Source organism: Lissotriton vulgaris, chromosome 11 (assembly GCF_964263255.1).
Source record: "Lissotriton vulgaris chromosome 11, aLisVul1.2, whole genome shotgun sequence".
Taxonomy (NCBI): Eukaryota; Metazoa; Chordata; class Amphibia; order Caudata; family Salamandridae; genus Lissotriton; species Lissotriton vulgaris.
Window position 1 is genome coordinate 422042976 of NC_141699.1, and position 18806 is coordinate 422061781.

Here is an 18806-nt window from a genome sequence, read left to right on the forward strand (position 1 = left end):
GTGACACAGTGCGATTTCGTGATTTTATAAAGTTTATCGACATTATCGGATCGCCCTGCCATAATTGCAGTTTCAGTCAGCCCTTACTTTGCTCAACAAACATAGTTTTCTTAAGCCGATTATGGTCAAATGTGGATCTTTTTGCACCTCAGAAACAGCATGTGGATTATTCACGTTTTTATTTGCGATGTGTTAAATATAAAATAGATTTTATAAAAAACGATAACAGGGTGACGTGGTTAAGTAATAGGTGGACACTGCCATGTCGCCAAGGTCCCGAGGGGCACACCCAGCTCAGGAGTGTAAAAGGTACTTCTCAAGGGACATAGCCAGTTCTTAGGGACGATTTGATTTGACTTTTATAAAGTTTGACTATTACTGAAGAAGGGTGTCCTGGTGCGATGGAGAAGGAACAGAATGGGGAGAAGTAGTTCAGTTGAAATAACCATGTATTCACTTTTTTTTAGGTCTCGCCTGTCTGTTGCATACCTGCCAATTTACAAATTAATCCCACAGTGTGAGGAGGGGGCAGGACCTTATGCTGAGAGCTATCTAAGAGGCACCCTGCCCCTCATCAAGCCCCCCTCCGCCCCCAACCCCATGTATCTCCCAGAAAAACAAGCACTGAAAATGCAACAGGTCCCGCCTTTGATTAAGTTAAAGCCATTTGCTTTGCTAATGATATTGTATTGTAGCTTTGCATTAATTAGTGTATATTTGTGATATGTTGTAGTTGTCTGTAGCTAGAATTGTTTTGTTAGCTGTGTAGTAGTTTAAAGCATAGCGTTAGTAGGAAAAGAGCAGTGTTTCAGATTTGGGAGGTGAATGAATAGAAGAACAGTGTGTGTGTTAATTTTGTATAGTGAGGATTACAATAGCATGAGGCAGACGAAAGGGGTGAGGGGAGAGCAAATATATGCACATATCACAAATATACACTAAATAATGCAAAGCTAGAATACAATACCATTAGCAAAGCAAATGGCTTTAACTTAATAAAAGTCTAGACCTATTGCATTTTCAATGCTTGTTCTAGATAGTGCTGGGCTACCATCTCTAAATGACCTATTATCAAGAACATTAGTTTAAGGAATACACACAAAGAATCATGCATTCAAAACCAAAAATGTAACTCTTTTATTTTCCTTAATGTTACAGAGGTCAGTGTTGCATGGTTTGCTGTAATCACAACTGTGAGCTTTGCTTTTGTTGTCATATAAAATGATATGTCTATTAATTGTTTTAATAGTATCACCTTATCATTTGCACTCATATTTCACCCACAAGAAAGACCCAGACTTACTTACTGTTACAAAGTATAATTGTAGTCACGAGGTAAATCCAAGAAGAGGTTTATTTATAAGTTACAGATGATAGTTGTAGGTTACAAGCTGATTGATAGTTGGTTCAGGATCAGTTCATAGCTAGTTCATGGCCCCACCAGGAGCTGCATCTTAACAGCTCAGCCCACTCTCTCCAACAGTCACTCTTCCAGTCCACCAGGCACACCAACATTCCACACTGACATCAGGCATACTAAGGTTCCATACATACACACAAGCATACTGGCTGAGCAGCTGTAAATGCAAGCACAACACTTACCATCAGGGATGAAACACTTTGTGGCTGTTTACTAGTTACAACATTCCCTATTCCAGTACCGGTACCAAGCTGCAATCTGCAGCAGAAAAGAAAGACTGATGCTGGGGATACCACCTGTACCACAATTGTGTGTACGGGATAGAGCAACATCAACAAACAAGCATTTGCAATGCAATAGGTCTCGCATTTGCGGGAGTTATTGGTTACACTGACAACCTAGGTGGTATCTCTTGTCCACTGTGAGGAAAGTCTTTGAGCTACTTTTCTAACATCAACTTAGGCATCAAGGTCACAGACTTTATCTTTGCATGCACTTCCTATATTATAATATTTGCAGTCGGTCTCTGTAACAGCAATTGTGGGTGAGGCACTTACTGAGCTAGTCTTACAGTGGGCATTTCCCGGGTGCTTTACCCCAACATTAATATTGTTATATATTTGTCTCGCACGTCTGCCATGGGTATTAGTCTGAATGCCAAATTGTCTCTCCCATGCCTGTTCATTCTGAGCTTTGACTCACTTGTTCTCCTATACAGCTGTTCTCCTTTAGAGCCCTTTCTCTTCCGACTCTCTGTGTGATCTTAGGCAGCCCTGTTCCCAATATTCTGTTTGCTATGTCTACCATGCCATCAGTCCTTTTCAGCGTTCCTGACAATTAAGCTTGTAAGTCTACCACTAGCCCTGGAATACGTGAAGTAATTATTGGTTTATGAAAGACATATAGTAAAATGCCAGTGCAGGGAAGTGGGTATAATTTTTCCAATATGGCGCTCCCATGAAAAATGATGGTGCTGGCTTATTGGAGGCAATTCTTGGCATAAGTGGCACCCCAGGCAAAAATGCTGGTGCCATCACACTAGAGGTCATTCTTGTCCTAGGCATAGGCACAATGAAGGTAATTATTGGCATACCTGGGGCCCCCATAGCATATTTTGAAGAAATGGGGCCAGGCCCTGAACAGTGTCAGGTTTCATAAACTTGGCACACCATGAAAGTACCTGACCATTTAATAAGCTTCCTAACAGAGCCTCTGTCGTTTGGGTACATTTATGTGAAACGTGTGCTTTGAAATGCACTGTTTTGCCCACCAATTACTCAGGGGCAGAACCCCCAAATCCTCCTGGAAGAAATTAGGCCTCCTCTCTTGACTTGCTTGCTGAAAATTATGGTAAATATTACGCACCGCCACTCTGAAAATTCACCAGCTACATGAGTAAATATGGGCTGTCAATAGGAGAGAGAGAGAGAGAGAGAGAGAGAGAGAGAGAGAGAGAGATAGAGTGAATCGTGCACTGATGCTGCTTGTGCAATATTGTTTATGTATATCTCACAGGTTTCAACTGGTGATACCCATGTACTACCTGCTCTGTATTTGTGTTGGGGACGTGAAGGGAGAAATCATGGACTTTACTGCATGTGCTGTACCTTTACTGTGTGTGAGAGAAGCTAGCAGCTTGGCCTCCTTCCTGCATTCCATACTTCCCTTCAACAATATATTCCATTCTGCACCACGTGCTCATCTCTTGCACCTTGCACTCCCTCTTGTTATTCCCCCTACCCCTTATAAACCGTATTTCCTCCTTGCCGGCTCTGTAGCTCCTCACTCTTTACCCACCCTTCCATTCTCAACCATTGTGGCTTTTCTATAGTGGAAATGTGTTATCTCGGCTTACCTAACATGCAGCACGCGTGCAGCATAGGCAGCACCGGTGCAAGCTTCACAAAGACAAGGAACCTTATTAGGCAGGTGACAGCTGCACATATTTCCTCTAGCACACTCACCATGGGCGCATACGCATTAGCGGTGCAAGAGTACCTTTGTGTGGGAAATAACCATCTACTACTGCTCTCCACATTCGACCTCTTCACTGCCTTACCCACGACTGCAAACATTATTTCAACATGCAAAAACCAAGATGAATCTCATTGCTAATATCTGTCTAATTAATGTGTGGCACAAAACCACAATGGTTGGCACATTATGCTCTGGGTATCAGGTGAGAAGGCAGAGACCACAGTTGTACATCAAAATACTGATAGCAAAAATATTGTCTGACATACATATTGAGGCCTAAATATTGTGTCATAAATATCCAGTTCTTGTGTCCTGATTTTCTACAGGTTCTCTTGCATTAACTCTTTTATCTCGTCTTTAGCACCTTATAGTTTAGTCAGAGGATAATTAGGCCTCCATCTCCTGGTACCATATTGTGACGACTCTTGCTTCCCTGAAGCTGTCTGCTGCTCGAGACATAGCAGTGTGGTCGGCCCTGGACAGCCTACCCTGCTGAATGTTAGTGCCTGCCCAAGGCAGGTATTAATCTTTGATGCAGCTCAATTGTACTGGTTCCTTCCATTCATATTTCCAGAGGAGGAGCCTGCCCTTGTGCTGCACCTCCCCCTTAGGATACACATGAGCTCACAATGCGGGTGAACTGCAGTGCCCATTTTGTGACTGTGAATGGTGGCTGTGCATTCACAATGCCTTGAATTCACACAGCTCTAGTTGTGTGAAAGCAAAGTCACTTCACACATGTATAACCTAATTTCTTAAGTTTGTGAATTGTTAAAATGTTGACAAAAAGGGTATTTTGCTATAGACAACCCCGTGTTCAACAGTCAGAAAAGGGGCTACTAGCCCCAATAAACATTTCAAAAAGGAGAGGAGTGATGGAGCCATCTCAGTCCTATTTAGGAGCCGCAGTGGAATGTTTCAATGCTTTGTGACTGGGATCACAAGTCATTGATCATATACAGACACCTTACTTGGTGGTATCTCGTTCAGAAAGAAAGAGGTGTTCTGGCCATTCCTGGGGGTTGTAAATTGCACCCTGCCTCAATAGTATAACGGGGAAATAGGTTTTGCAACTTCCAGTGAATATTCATGCTGCAATGCAGCAGATTATTCAGACTATCCAGGCCCCCAAAGCTATGAGAGGGGCTTGGACGGCGGGTATAAATCAATTTTATTGTATAGTAAAATAATAGAAAAAATGTTGTTGTGCCAATGTCTAAACTGGACAAATAGCACCACCACGTGTCAGACTGTCATAAGTGTCATAAGGGTAAGTGGTGACAATTAAAAGTGCCGATGGCGAGCACCAGAAACCACGGCTCAAATTAACACCCGCCAATGTTACATCATTTTCTAGTCCCATATGTTTCAATAGCATTCCTATAGGCAATGTGGCCCATTGCTCCATATGTTTATCATCATCCATGTTATTGCTGATCATGCTTAATGTTTTGAAGTGGTCATAAAGTAGCAGGCTTGCAATACAAAACCCAATCATACATTTTCAGATTTAATAAACAGTGACACGACAATGATTGAAGCAATGCTACAGTTTATTTATTGGCAGAATTCGAAGGAGCCCAAATGGGGAAGAAATATACAAGGAGAAGGGAAAGTAAAGGTGGTATTTCACCATCTCAGAAAAACAAAATGGTGGTCTCCAGGCCCTCGAAACTCTGATATTCAAAGTCGACAACATTAAATTTGGAATCCCGCACAGACGTGGACGTCCAGGATGAATAAGAGTCCAACATTCATGCATCCGCCAAGGCTGAAAAACAAGTCGTTTCCTAGGGATGGAGAAAGGAGAAACATAAGCCCTTTAAATGTACAAGCACCCAGTAATACGCTAGGAAGCTTCTACAGAACCCAAATGCACTACTGAGCAATAATGGAAGTCACGTCTAAGTGAACATTGCACCAAGAATAGGAGCTTTCACACTGGGAAACTCGTCAACTCGCTCAAGACCAGTGTAGAGTTATGAAACGCAGACACTCAAAGTTTATACCGATTCAGTAATAGACAGGACAGCTAACATTAGCTGGTCTTATTGAGTATTGCTTTTTTAATGCACCTTCATGGATACTTCTGTACCCAAATAAAAAGGAAATTGAATTGAATTGAATTGACTACTGGTTGTAGACCTGTCAATATGTGCCAGATTGGCCTAGGTGGTAAATAGGGAATTTTCTGATCACTAGTAAATGCCTCCAAATGGCCAATGACTCTTTCTAGGTCAGCACCCACCAAGTTTGTTTCAAAACAATCATCGGACTGATCTGCATGGATCGGGATGTCCTATTCTGGTCAATTTTGTGCTGGGGAGTGGAGATGTAGGATACTCACCGTGAACTTCCTGAGCAACGTAGGATGGCACTCCCCGGCACATGGCCTCAATAGGTTTTCCATACTGTGCAAAGTTCTCGGCTTTAGCACTGGTGACGGTATATTGCATAGAACGAGGGGGTGGTCCTGCAGGCCCTTTGTTATCCTAAATAGGGGCAGAAACACACGTTATAATTACTGGACTCGTTGCCCTACGCTTTTCATGATCTCTTTTCTTAAGTCTCCATGGCCGCTTTACCACTCCCACACGCTTCATCTACCTCTCCTTCCTCTGCATCTCGATAGCATTTCTGGTGCAGATCTAGATTATCTTGTCACCAACACTCAAGACTGTCTCTTATCATGTTTATTGTTTCTGACATTTGGATCTAGAACTTGACACGTTACTCCAGATGAGACCTCTAGAACTTGACACATTTTACCAGGAAAGGCCTATAGAACTGGGCACAATACTCCGGAACGACAGGCAATGCTCCAGATAGGGCTACTAGAGGTTGACACATTACCCTAGATACAGGCTGCAGAACTTAAGACAATGCTCTAGAAGAAGCTTACAGAAAGGCACGCAATAATCCAGATATTGTGTCTAGGACTTAACGTGTTATATCAGTTATGGCCTACAGAACTGGTTACGCTTGTGTGACCCCTTCTGTAATATACAAATGTAGCACCAGCACTATCATCAGAGGGGGGAAACATCTTTTACAACGCAACTTTTACCACGCAGTGCTTTTACATCGCAACTTTTACAACGCAAACCATTACAACGTATTGCGCTGGGGGGCGCTCTAGGATAGGGAATAGATTTAATTTACTATCCAACACCTTCCCTTCTATCCACGGGGACTGGAGTTGGAATAGTAAATTAAACTATTCACTATCCAGCGCCCCTCAACACTAAGCGTTGTAAAGGCATTCGTTGTAAAACTTGCGATGTAAAAGCATGCGATGTAAAAGCATGCGTTGTGATGTCATACATCCTCAGAGGGTGTTCCCTAATTTGCATGGGGGCGTGGCCCCATGCAAATGAGGAAATCAATGTGCCTCTGCACCCGTGCCATAATATGGACACGGGCGCAGAGGCAAACATGCTCTTAGGAAGCGCACTGAAAGTGCGCAACAAAAAGGTGGTGCACTCAATGCACCTGCCTGTAGGGGGATCTCTGATCACTTTTGAAAGTGCAGAAGGGTTGCCACCTGCACAGAGAAACAAGGAGCAGTTTTTAAACAGCTGCTCCGTATTTCTCGTGACTGCACTGCCCCCAGGGCAGCGCAAGTTGGCAGCTGGCCCGAGTGCAGAGCATTCTTCCTCAAAAGGCACTTTCTCCCTGTTTTCACCCGGCACACCTTCTTTAAAGTGCGCCGGGCTTTAATTTGCAAACAGAAAAAGTGCACCCTATCTGTAATAGGGCCTCAGATGCGCTCAATTGAATTCAACACCAAGCTGTAGATTTGTCTTCGAGAGTTGGTTAAAATGATCCACTTGTGGCCTTCAGCAAGGGACACTGAGCTTCAAATGTAGGCTAATCAAAGATGTATTCAGTGCTCAGACCTCTTTTTTACTGCAGGTTATGCTTGTTTTTTCAATCACAAATTTCAACCGAGTCACAATTTTTATCTGAGTGAATGATTATTAAATGTGTGTATGTGTTTTAAATAGTATCGAGGTCTACCTGTCCTATGGCTGTTTACTGGTTGCTTTGACACATAAATGAATTATTTTATTAAAGGCACTCATGCACACATTCAGTACCCCAGCCCCCCCCCCCTCCCTCCACTGTCACCTTCTTCTCCTTGGTGAGGCGGGCGAGCTCCTGGATGCTGGGCACCACATTCCTGTTCATCCTGTGAACGTAGCAGGACTTCTTGGCAAAGGGCCGGACTGCAATGAATCCCTGGAATACATAACATTCAATAATCAACATATATCCCTAATCAACATAAGGGCTGTTGATCACATGACAGTAATGTGTATAGGGTTACTGGAGAATTCTGTAGGCATAACACTTAACCAGCTAATGGGAGAAATGATGAGACAAGTCAGCAAACCTTTTCATGAGTTAGCTTGGTGGGTTCATGCAACCGCTGAAGAGAAATATTTGCGATCTACAGTTCAGAGGTTCGTATTCTATCATATATGTTATTGGTTATTCATTATTATCAGAAGCAACATTTGTGTTTTGTTCTTTGAGACTTTGAAAATAATAATTTGTGGTTTTATGTATTGCCAGTTTCCACACTTGCAGTGCTGTAAAACGGTCCTTGTAGGGGATTCCAAAGTGCAGCAGTGCTCTACTGCACTCTGCCAGAAAGGAAATAACTTATTAATGTGGGGCCATATGTAGGTAATATGTGTTTTGCCATTCTCAAATTGCGATTTTTAGGGAATCGCAATTAGAGAATCGCAAAAAGAAATGTAGGTAGGATTAGGAATATATTTTGCGAATCCCACCTATTCCTTATTTGCGAATCGCAAATTGAGATTCGCAAATAAGGAATACCTTCTCATTCATTCCTATGGGCTAGAATGCCCATAAGAATGAATGAGAAGACATTCTCAATTTGCGATTCTCAATTAGAGAATCGCAAATTGAGATTGCAATTTCAAGGTTGCAAGGGTGTCGATTGGACATCCTTTTGCACCCCTGAAATCAACATGTGTGCGCCACATGGCAAAAAAGTGCATTTTTCAAAGAAATAACAAATTACCACCAACCCGAAGTTGGTGGTAATTTGCAATTTCTTAAGCCAAAATCGCACAACTTGGGTGCTACCTACATTGCATTTAAGGAATCGCAATTTGGGATTCCTTAAATGCATTTGCACAATAAGGAATCGCAAATTTTGCGATTCCTTTTTTTTGTGTGGGTTTTTGTGTGATACATAGCACACTGCCTAAATTGCGATCGCAAACACAGAAATTCTGCGAAGTTCTGCATTTGCAATCGCAATTGGGCTACCTACATATGGCTCATAGTCCTCAATTTGTAAGGTGAGGAGCTCCCAAAGGAAAACATCCTGTGGCTCGACCTCCTGCTTCATTCCCAAGTGAGCACTGGCGAAGAACTGAAGCTCAGTGGGTTTATGCTCCTGTGCAGAAATACACCTGCAATTATCGGGGCGCTCCTTTGATCCCTTCGCAATCCATTATATTTTGGGTAACAGACCAGTACTTGTCGATTACCAGCTTTATTGCAATACCAGAAGCTGTCTTACTCACAGTGTTGTAGTCCCAGATAGAGTTTATTGAGTTCCACCCGGCATTAGTGTCAATGTTGGCGATGTTCTTGCCATTGTTGATGTTGACCATCTGGTGGACGCTGCCGCCATCATTCCCCTGGTTTGTCAGAGTGACAGACTGCAGAGAAAACAGCAAACCATTAGTAACACACATGTGATCTCCAGAGAATCCCAGTGGGATCAAATCAAGCTAACATATGAAGTCAGCGGAAAACTTATAGAGTGAGCACTGCAGCATCAGGCCAAATGCAGCAAGTGAACGCAATATCTACACAGCAGCCCTGCCGCGTCACATCCATCCAAGTAATGAATCATTAGACATGTGAGTGGTATGTTTAGGAGCACCTTGTGCTGCAGTCTACTCAAAAGTAAATTAATTAACGGGGGAGCTCCATGGAGCTATAGAGCACTACTGTAGGATGTCTCCACTCTAAAGGATCAATTCATTAGAGGTGGGTGCCAGTTGACTCCTGTGCGGAATTACATCGTCAGGCGACGTACAGAATGACCCCAGTGGAGTGTGTCAGCGTCACAGACGTATACAAGATGAATCCAATGGAGAAAGCCACCATGAGTGTATATGTGTCTTGTACAGAGATGTGCCATGAGATGCAGTTTGAAGGATCACAGCCCTAAAGCAAAAATGGGAGCTCTTGAGCGAATGACTACGGGGTTGGTCCTAATCCAAATGGTACAATCATTATAGTGGGGATGGCCTGGTGACAGTGAGCACTGATGGTTTGAGCCTGGGATAAAGTATCACAATACTACATCTGCAGATGTTTGATTATGGAGCAGAACTACATTATTGGCTCTGTCAAATAAATTAAGCTTTATAGTGGTGCGGACAGGATGTCGCCACAGTTCAAGGTACATCTAAATTCTCAAATCATTAGATGTGCAATTGGATGTTTACAATAAGAATGAGAGAACCCCACATTATCCAAAGCCTTGACTAATCAAGATGTGCATGAGATATAAAAGTGAATTAAAGTAAAGGGTTGAATCTTATTTTAAGATGAAATCCTGTAGCAGTGCGGACAGTATGTCTAAAAAGCAGCATTGTTGGACCAAGTCTCAGAGAAATCAGGAAATCATTAGAGGTGTGGAAGGATATTCAACTTAGAAGCTTCACTGGATGAGTACCAACCTTAAGTAAGGACTATCTGATTTAAGGTTTGATGGTAACCGGATATCCAGTATGGAACAGTGGGACAGGATGTGTAAAGTGTAGCAGCAGAGTATCTACCTTAATCTAACATTTGAAATTAATTGAGGTTTGAATGGGCTGTCTCCAGAAAAGTTAAGTAGGGTTCGACCTTTCACAAAGTGTCAGGTAATTAGAGGTGTTCATTTGGATACCTTGTCACCAGGATCAAGTATAATCTAGCGCGTGGTCGCTCGCTGTAGTCTTTATGCATGGCGCTGGAGGTTCATTGGATTAGGGTGTGTGCATGTGATGGGACTGTACCCATCCCTTATGTTTAACCGCCTATATTTTGGGAAAATAGAGTCATCCGTTGTGGGATCTCTGTACATTTCCAAATAGTGGACATGATGCCTTGTCACGAGTGAGGTCACAAAGCTGAGTTAAGGGTTCATGCCCATTGGGACAGTAGATCCTGTTTGTAGTTCTCACTATAGCATCTAGAATTTCCTAGCAGCACAGAAAAGGAGAGGCATGGTTCACAGAAACAGAGGACACCTCTTCCTACACATATTCCTGTGCACTAATATTGTTCATTAAAGAAAAAGAAAAACCAAAAGGGCTGGCTTTTAACTGGAAATTTCTGTTGGTTTGCCACACTTTTGTAAGTCACATGGGTTTCTCTGCAAGTTACTTAAAACAAAGGTTGTTGCACTTCCCTTATTTTGGCTTATTTATTTTTTAAAGCCAGAATATGCAATGCATGAAAACCCGTTTTTATGTGGCTTATATGTGAGTGTTCCTTTTCTTCACAAAGTGAGCGAGAAATATATTTCCAAAAGCTCCCATGTAAAAAGATCCCTTGAAAATGTGTACACTCGGTGATTCAGACAAAAAAAAGTATTTGCACCTTCTTGCCATGTTACATGCATTTTCCTTTAAATACTGTGCAGTGTATCTTACTCGTAAACATGCGCATTATTTGTGCCTCAAATGAGCAATTGGCAGAAACTCATGCACTGGGAATAATAATGTCAGTAATATACGATTTCAATCTTGAATGTGGGGTTTACATTACTAATCCCTACGTTTTCAAGTATGCATGTCAGAAATGATCTAATATATAGATATATATGGTATCTAAGTCATGTGGGCCACATTTGCATGCATTTGGTTTGTATCTTTCCGTAATAATGTTGGCTCGGAAAATCTAGTATAGAATATTGAGTGGCCACAATAATGTGCCTAAAATATCATAGATCAAAATATCGACGGGTAAGTATGCCTAGATGTTCTATACCTATCTTCCCTTACACATAGCGTGACGATAGATATATCTCTTGAACAAAGCTGTTGATTTATTTTCCTGACCTTATGCCAGTACACATTTTTTCTAAATGTAGTAGTGCTCTAACCTGATTGATTCATGTGTTTACACAAATGTGTAACACCACTTTAATGCATGTCTATTTATTATTTGTTTTAGAGTGTTTGTGAAGTACTGCTATCCATTACTGTGGTGGTAGCCGAGAGAATTGGTGGTGAGGAATAGGATGCATAAAACAGGTGATTGCATGTAGCATTGTAATAGCTGCACCAGCAGGTGGTGGGTAATAAATGTATCAATCAACAGTGAAGCCTTATACATCTGACCATGTAATCCCAGTTATAAAGCTGCATGTTACCACAGGCTACCTTTTCTACTTACGTCATCAGCCAGAGATGGAGTCAGGAAGACAGCCAGAAAGGCAGCAAGGAGAATCTGAGGAGGAAAAGTAATATATAAACTACCAGGCAAGCTAAAAGCTAGCATAGAAATAACACCTTCTGCAGTGGAGGCTACTGGAAATGGGACAATGTATAATATCATCCAAGCACATCATTTAGGGGGTCAATCTTAATCTGTTTTCGGAGCTCAGCTTTTTGTAGCCTAATGCAAAACACTTGCATCCCAGAAAGGGCAGCTCACAGAATGAAGCAGGTGTCCTTCACACTTCCTCACATTTTTCTCAAACTGGCCTAGCAGGCGGCATTGCTTTCAAGTATGCGCAAAACTGCATTCTTTTTCTCATATCCTTCAAAGGGTTCCATGGAAAACTTTACAGCTTCAAGTTTCAACGTTTTACAATTAAGCCTCATTTGAGTGGAAATCAGTACTGTGGTGACAATTTAATTTGTACAAGATACAAATAAATCTGCATTTATTTCTCATTTCTGAGAGAAAAACGGCAGAGCTTGAACTTGCAGAAATAAGTGGGAATACATTTTGACTGTGTCTAATTAGCCTAAAAATTAGCTCACAGTATGGAGAGCACTACCTTGAAATGCGGAGAAACACTTAACTAGGGCAAAGGGGCACCTAAAAAGGGAGGACCCGATTCACAAAAGTAATCTGTGACAAAATCCTAACTTTACGATTTTCGGTATTCACAAAAGGCATTTAGTAGTAGTAAAGTTAGGATTCTTAACTTTACTACTACTAAATGCCTTTTGTGTGTACCGACAGTCATAAAGTTAGGACTTTTCTCAGTTTAGTAGTAGTAAAGTTAGGAATCCTAACTTTACTATTTCTAAATGTCTTTTGTGAGTCCCGAAAGTCGTAAAGTTAGGATTTTTTCTCAGATTACTTTTGTGAATCGGACCCCTTAACTTTTTCAACCTTAATAATTAAAAAAATCTGCAATATGCACAATGTCGCTGGAATAATAAATATTCGCTTTCTCCTGATTGCTGCACTATAGGTTACTAACTGTATGTGCCTTGACATCTTGAATGCATGTGAAAGCGAAAGCGAAAATAACATGATAAAGAAGATCACAATCACTACCCTATAACCAGTGCCACTAGAATTATCTGACTGTGGAGTACCAAATTATATGTCAGGATTGACTAAATAATGCAGCAAGAAAAGGCAAATTATGCGTCGAAATGCTGCTCATTTTTTTTAAAGTATTACTTTATTATTTTGTCATTTTTACACATAAACACTGTCTGGGCAAAGAGCTTTCCTCATTTGCACCAGATTAACACCCAAATACAGCAATAAGTCACGCAAAGGTGACATACACTCCTCTGGGAAGGACATTCCACTTCATAGTGCAACACATGCTCCCGTGGGTTAGTCACTTTTGATCCGTTTGATCTAGAAATTTGTTAGGGTTAAAATCTGCAAATTATGCAGCAAATGATGGAATACGTGGCAAATGTTGTGCCATAATTATGCAGAAAAAAAGCACAGCAGCAGAATCATATAATTACAGTAGCTCTGCCTATTACTTAGAACCCACAGTCTCAAATTGATCAATTAGCATGATGTTAAATGTAATAAAACCCATAATTAAGAATATCCAAAAGTATGACATTTACCTAAACCCTCTTTAAGTGCATAACCAAATCATAACCCTAACCATCACTCTTTATCTTACCATCACCTTATCCATTTCACTCAAAGCTACTCTCACACTTATGTTTGTACTTAACCTAAACCCTTTGCCTTACCCTAACACTGCATCCTTTAGTTACCCATACTCTTTCCTCCATCACGTACCCGATGCTTATCAATCACCCTAATGTCAGCCTTAACCTTACTCACTCCTTATCCTTGTTCATAGAGACACCTCTTACCATTTTCATACCCAACTCCCCGCCACTAACCATAACATTATCCCTATTCTTAACCCGTAGGCCAACTCCAGTTCTTCATCTTACCACTTTTTAATTAAAATTACTTAACCTTTTTACAATTTTGAAAAACTGCACTGCCCTGGTCTTTTTTCATTTTTCCTCATTATTACAAATCTTCAGTGTGGTATTTCCTCATGTTTGATTTGTTGTTGCTACATTTCATGGATATCTTCTGCGTTATCACCTAATGCTGTGTATCTTGGATCACCTTATGATAGCCACTGAGGACTTCAGACACCTCAACAGTGTGAGAGGCAAATAACTTCTCTATCTCATTGTTTCTGTCCTCACCCTACACCACAGAAGCCTATCATTAGTAAAGCCTTATGTAGACAAGGTTGGATACTCACAGTCAGCTTCATTCTGTTGGTTGGTGGAGAGCCTGCCAGGATCTGCCTTTGAGGGCTTCACGGCCCCTTTTATAGGTGATTTCAGGCAGTGGAGAGGGTGTGCTGAGCAGGGCTTGCCCATTGCTTGAGCTCCACCCTCCCACTCACCTGGCTGACATTTTTTAGTACAATCATTGTATTTGAATAGACCCATGCCCGATTAGATAGCATGGTTATTTACTCTGCTATAAGAGGAGAGTGAGTATTATCATAGGCCCAGCAGTAACCTGCTCCACCCTTCATACTGGCATACACATGACCAACACAGAGGTGTTTCCCCGCGATTAGCACATTAACCTCCTAGGACATGACCTGTCTCTGGTAAGGCGCAGGAGCGATCGTGCACTGCTCGCTTGTTATCTGCAATTCTGCCATATCAGCTCTTAGCCAGGCAATCCCTGAAATCAAACAAGGGCTGACAGTTTAAGGAGTTTAATCATACCCACTACCCCACCTATCCAATGAAAATGCATGTGACTAAGTTGTTGAGTTGAAAAGCTTCTGAGTAAAAGGAATACATTTGTTTAAGGCAAACAACCTCTTAATTTTCCATACATATCAGGGGTGTACTTCTGCATGAGACCTCAGACGTTGAGTATCCTGCATTTTTCTTGTAAGATAGTGCTGCTGTCAGCGGACATTTTGAATGAAGCGGTAAAGGGCGAGGTCTTCTTTCTGTTGGTGCTTGACTTCCTTAGGGATACGTTTTTGTTTGAAAAAGATACAATTTTAAATAAAAGCAAAAGACCTCATATATATGGTAACTATATTGCTCATTTGGTAAAAATTGTAATCAGTCTGTTGTCTTTTGTATTAATAGCAGGGGCTTCAAAAAAAGAAAAGGTAATGCAGTTCTGTGTAGAAATGGAAAAAATTGAGGTAGTGGACTCTTTTCCCTACTTGGGCATACTTTTCGATAAAGACCTGTTGTGGGCAAAACTTATGGAGGGAAGAAAGATGGAGATGGAAAGGGTTATTGTTGCCATAAAAACCTTTGCTAGAAAATTGGGTGCTAAACCCTTATTACCGATAAAAAATATTTACCAGGCCAGAGTTCAGGAAGCAGCAACTTATGGAGCTGGGGAGTGGGGTATGGTTGCATCAACACCACTACAAACCGTTGAGAATATATATTTCAAATCTGTAGTTGGATTACCTCCCTCGTTTACAAATGGTATTTTACACTCAGAACTGAATCTGCCTTACATTTTAGACCACACACAGCTGGCCCCACTTCTCTGGCACTCAATCTGGAGGAGAGATACAGTTTCACTGAATCAACAAATATTAAGGAGCTGCTTAGAAATGGACAAGTGGAAGAGGTCTTGTTGGCTTGGCTATGTGGAGTCAGCCTTAGGGGAGATTGGTCTCCAAGAACTCTTCAAAGACCCCCTAGCCTGTAGAAAGGTGTCAAAACAGAGGGTTAGCGACATGTGTATGCTGATGGCGGAGTATAAGCGCAAGGAACACTCTAAAGAGAAACAAGCAGTCAGGGCATATGGCCTCAAACCGCCAATAACTGAAGTAGGTTTTTCTTATCTACCAAATGTAAATAAGATGCAACACAGATTTCCATTATTGAGGTTTCGCACTAACCTGATTCCCCTCATGTTAGGGTACCCTAACATTTAATCACTAAGTGCGTGCCCATGTGATAAGCTATCGGCTCAAACAGAACTGCACATACTTTTATTTTGTAGCCTATATGAGGAGGAAAGGAATTGCATTCTAAAACCAATTTTAAAGAAAATTAATTTTAAACAGTGTCAGGTAGCACTATATTTTTTTAAAACACTGCCTGGCCCTTTGGTCTGTTATTCAGTTGCCTCATTCCTATGGGCTTGCATGAGGAAGAGGAAAGGGATGGTTTGTGGATTACGGAGTCGTATAACAATAATACAAGTATCTAGACAGAGCACATGAAATGGCTCTCGTTTTTAACATTTTATGTACTTGCTTCTTTATTCTGAAATTGTGATGAAATATTTGTAATCTTAAAATTAGAATTTAGAAAAAAATATGTTAGTGTAAATTATTTACATGTGCTTTTATGATCCTTTTACTATGATCGAAAAAGATAATTGATTGATTATCAGTCAATTCACTATACGAAAAAGAGCAACATTACATAACATAGCACAAGACAAGTATCAATTCCTGAGGTTCAGATAATTAATCTAAAGAACGACTTATAGCGTCTGACCCCGTGAGACACTGCACCAGCTGCTATGGCTGTGCCGGTTTCTAGTATCTGCAGGAATGCTGTAGACATTGTATGACTTACCTAGTACCCTCCTATGTCGGTCACTGTCTTAACTAATAAGAAATCCTTCCTCTATGTTGTATGACATGCTTGCAAAGTTGCGGCCAATGGGAGGCAAAAAAACTTTTTACATTGAATAAGAGAATTGGATACGCTGGCTCCAAGCTTACCTCTTACCATGTCTTAAGCTGTCTCTCAGCGCATCATCGAAGTACAACTGAGCAGAAGGTTTAAGTAAGAAATGTACAATAAATTCCTCCTCAAAGACAATGTTTCTCCAGGACCAGCTTAAGGGTAGTGCCAGTGTATAGTGCAATGACACAGGGCAAAGCCCAGGCCATAGATGCCTTTGCAAAGGGATAACAGTAGACAAGACATAAACACAGGAACTCATGCAAATGGCTGTTTTCAGAGCCTAGCATTTTATCTGAAGGGGGATTGAGGTCTCTTGGTCCCAGTAGGGCACAGTCCACTCAATAAATAGCTCAAGGTGTCCTGATGGTATGCCCACCCACCTACTGCCTATCCCTTAGTTGGCGGTGGGTTTATTAGAAAGGATGCCATCTGAAACCTCCCACCGGAAAAAAGCCCACAGTCACTTGGGAACAGAGAATTTGCACAGCTTTAGACCTAAGCTGAAGATAAGGAGTACATCTTGGGTGTCTTCATTTTTCCTTAAAAGTTAGTAAGGGCTCCTCAGACCTGCCGATGAAGAGCATTGCATGATGTTTCTAGAACTGTAGGTCATAACTCGGAAGGGAAATGGAGGTCAAGGTTTGGAGCACAAGGTCTGCCCCACAAACAGCAGCTGACGACAAAGGCTTGATGTCGTGAGGGTTCTGGTAAAGTGTGAGGGTGCTGTCATGTGTTCTGTGCTTTGCATACTGGGGCCATCCTATTGTGCATCTCTCCATCATTCTCCAAGGTCCTAATGTCTGCATAGGTTGATAACTGTTGCTTATTTTGTTACATTTCAGTATTATTATATCACAACGCGCCATGTATTCTTTGTGAGTTTTGATATTTGCATATCTACACACTCATATTTTGAATAGTGTTTTGTATTGGCATAGAAAGAAAATATTTTTCATAGATTAGTTCTCATAAATGTTCTCTCACGTGACATCACGTGTTGCAATCAATAAATCAATTATTCTTTATTCGATTTAAAAAAAGAGAAAAGCACACAATAAAAAACAATACAATAAAATATACATACACACATTCTTTGTCACAGCATTACAATCACATTGTAGTGTTATGAATAGTTCAGAGAAATCGGTACAATTCATGAGCCAAAAACCCCCAGATAAAATGTCTTTTTATCTACTCTCCGTTGATTTTCGTGTTCAAATCATATTTTCACAATGCTTTTGGAAAACAGTTTAAATCAGCTTTCTTAATCCTTTCAGTTGCAAATGGCATTTTTTGACTATAAGAGAACTTGATTTTCTGTCAAGGCTGCAGTTTGACAATACCCTGCCTTCTCAGATAAACAAACTGCACTTGCAGACAGCCCCAAGCTGTCCGCCATCACCATCAGCTGTACTGGTGAATAACCCACTGCTCTCCTCACCATAACAAGCCTTGCAATGCTAATTATTTTTAGTGATGGAAAAGAGGACTTTGTTTAATGTACTGTGTTGTCTGTGGTCGTAATGTTTCATTTCTGCTCATTTATGATTGCTATGAACTTTGTAATAGTTGTACATATGATATGACTTGCTCAGGCCTCATATAAGTCCTAAAAAAAAATCTTTTATGCATCTTGGGGCATATTATCAAGGGGGTTTATCTCCGCTTTTTTGGCTTTAAAAGCCAAGAAAGCGGAGATAAAATTATCTCCCTATTACCAAGCTGTCGCTAACACCAGTTAGCGACAGCTAGTAGGAGATAGCGACCATCTTGGGCCCCACTTTGCATGTCAGTGATATTTATCACTAATGAGATGCAAAGTGGGCGTGCCAAGATGTTAGAGACTGAAAACAGTCGCTAACATCGCTATCTCCTATTACCAACCTTTGGAGATATTCGCGCTAAGCGGGAATATCTCCAAAAGCTAACACCTGCCCTGAGCAGTTCTTAGCCATGTTATCCAATGGGAGGTGGATAACATGGCTAAGAGCATTTGCTCGATAATGCATGAATATCGCTGACTTTTCAGCGATATTCATGCATTTCGGCCGTTTTTTATCGCATTTGCGATAAACCTTGTTAATAGCAAGGTTTATCTGCGATAAAAATCGCCGATGTGCGGCGATAATTTTTGTCTCTAAACAAGTTAGAGACAAAAATTATCGCTAGTTGTTGGTAATATGCCCCCTTGTGTGTGCTTTTCT

At 41.2% G+C, this 18806-nt stretch overlaps 1 protein-coding gene across 1 annotated transcript; it reads right to left on the reverse strand.

The window, feature by feature from the left end:
* Window positions 1–4932: 4932 nt before the first annotated feature.
* On the reverse strand, window positions 4933–14281 carry LOC147679927 (gastrokine-1-like). The gene is made up of 6 exons (XM_086943495.1): window positions 14166–14281; window positions 11840–11893; window positions 8965–9102; window positions 7529–7639; window positions 5745–5889; window positions 4933–5187 (listed from the first exon to the last, which is right to left on the reverse strand). The coding sequence occupies exons 1-6, from the start codon at window positions 14175–14177 to the stop codon at window positions 5096–5098; spliced, it is 552 nt and encodes a 183-aa protein (XP_086799621.1). The 5' UTR covers window positions 14178–14281; the 3' UTR covers window positions 4933–5095.
* Window positions 14282–18806: the final 4525 nt, after the last annotated feature.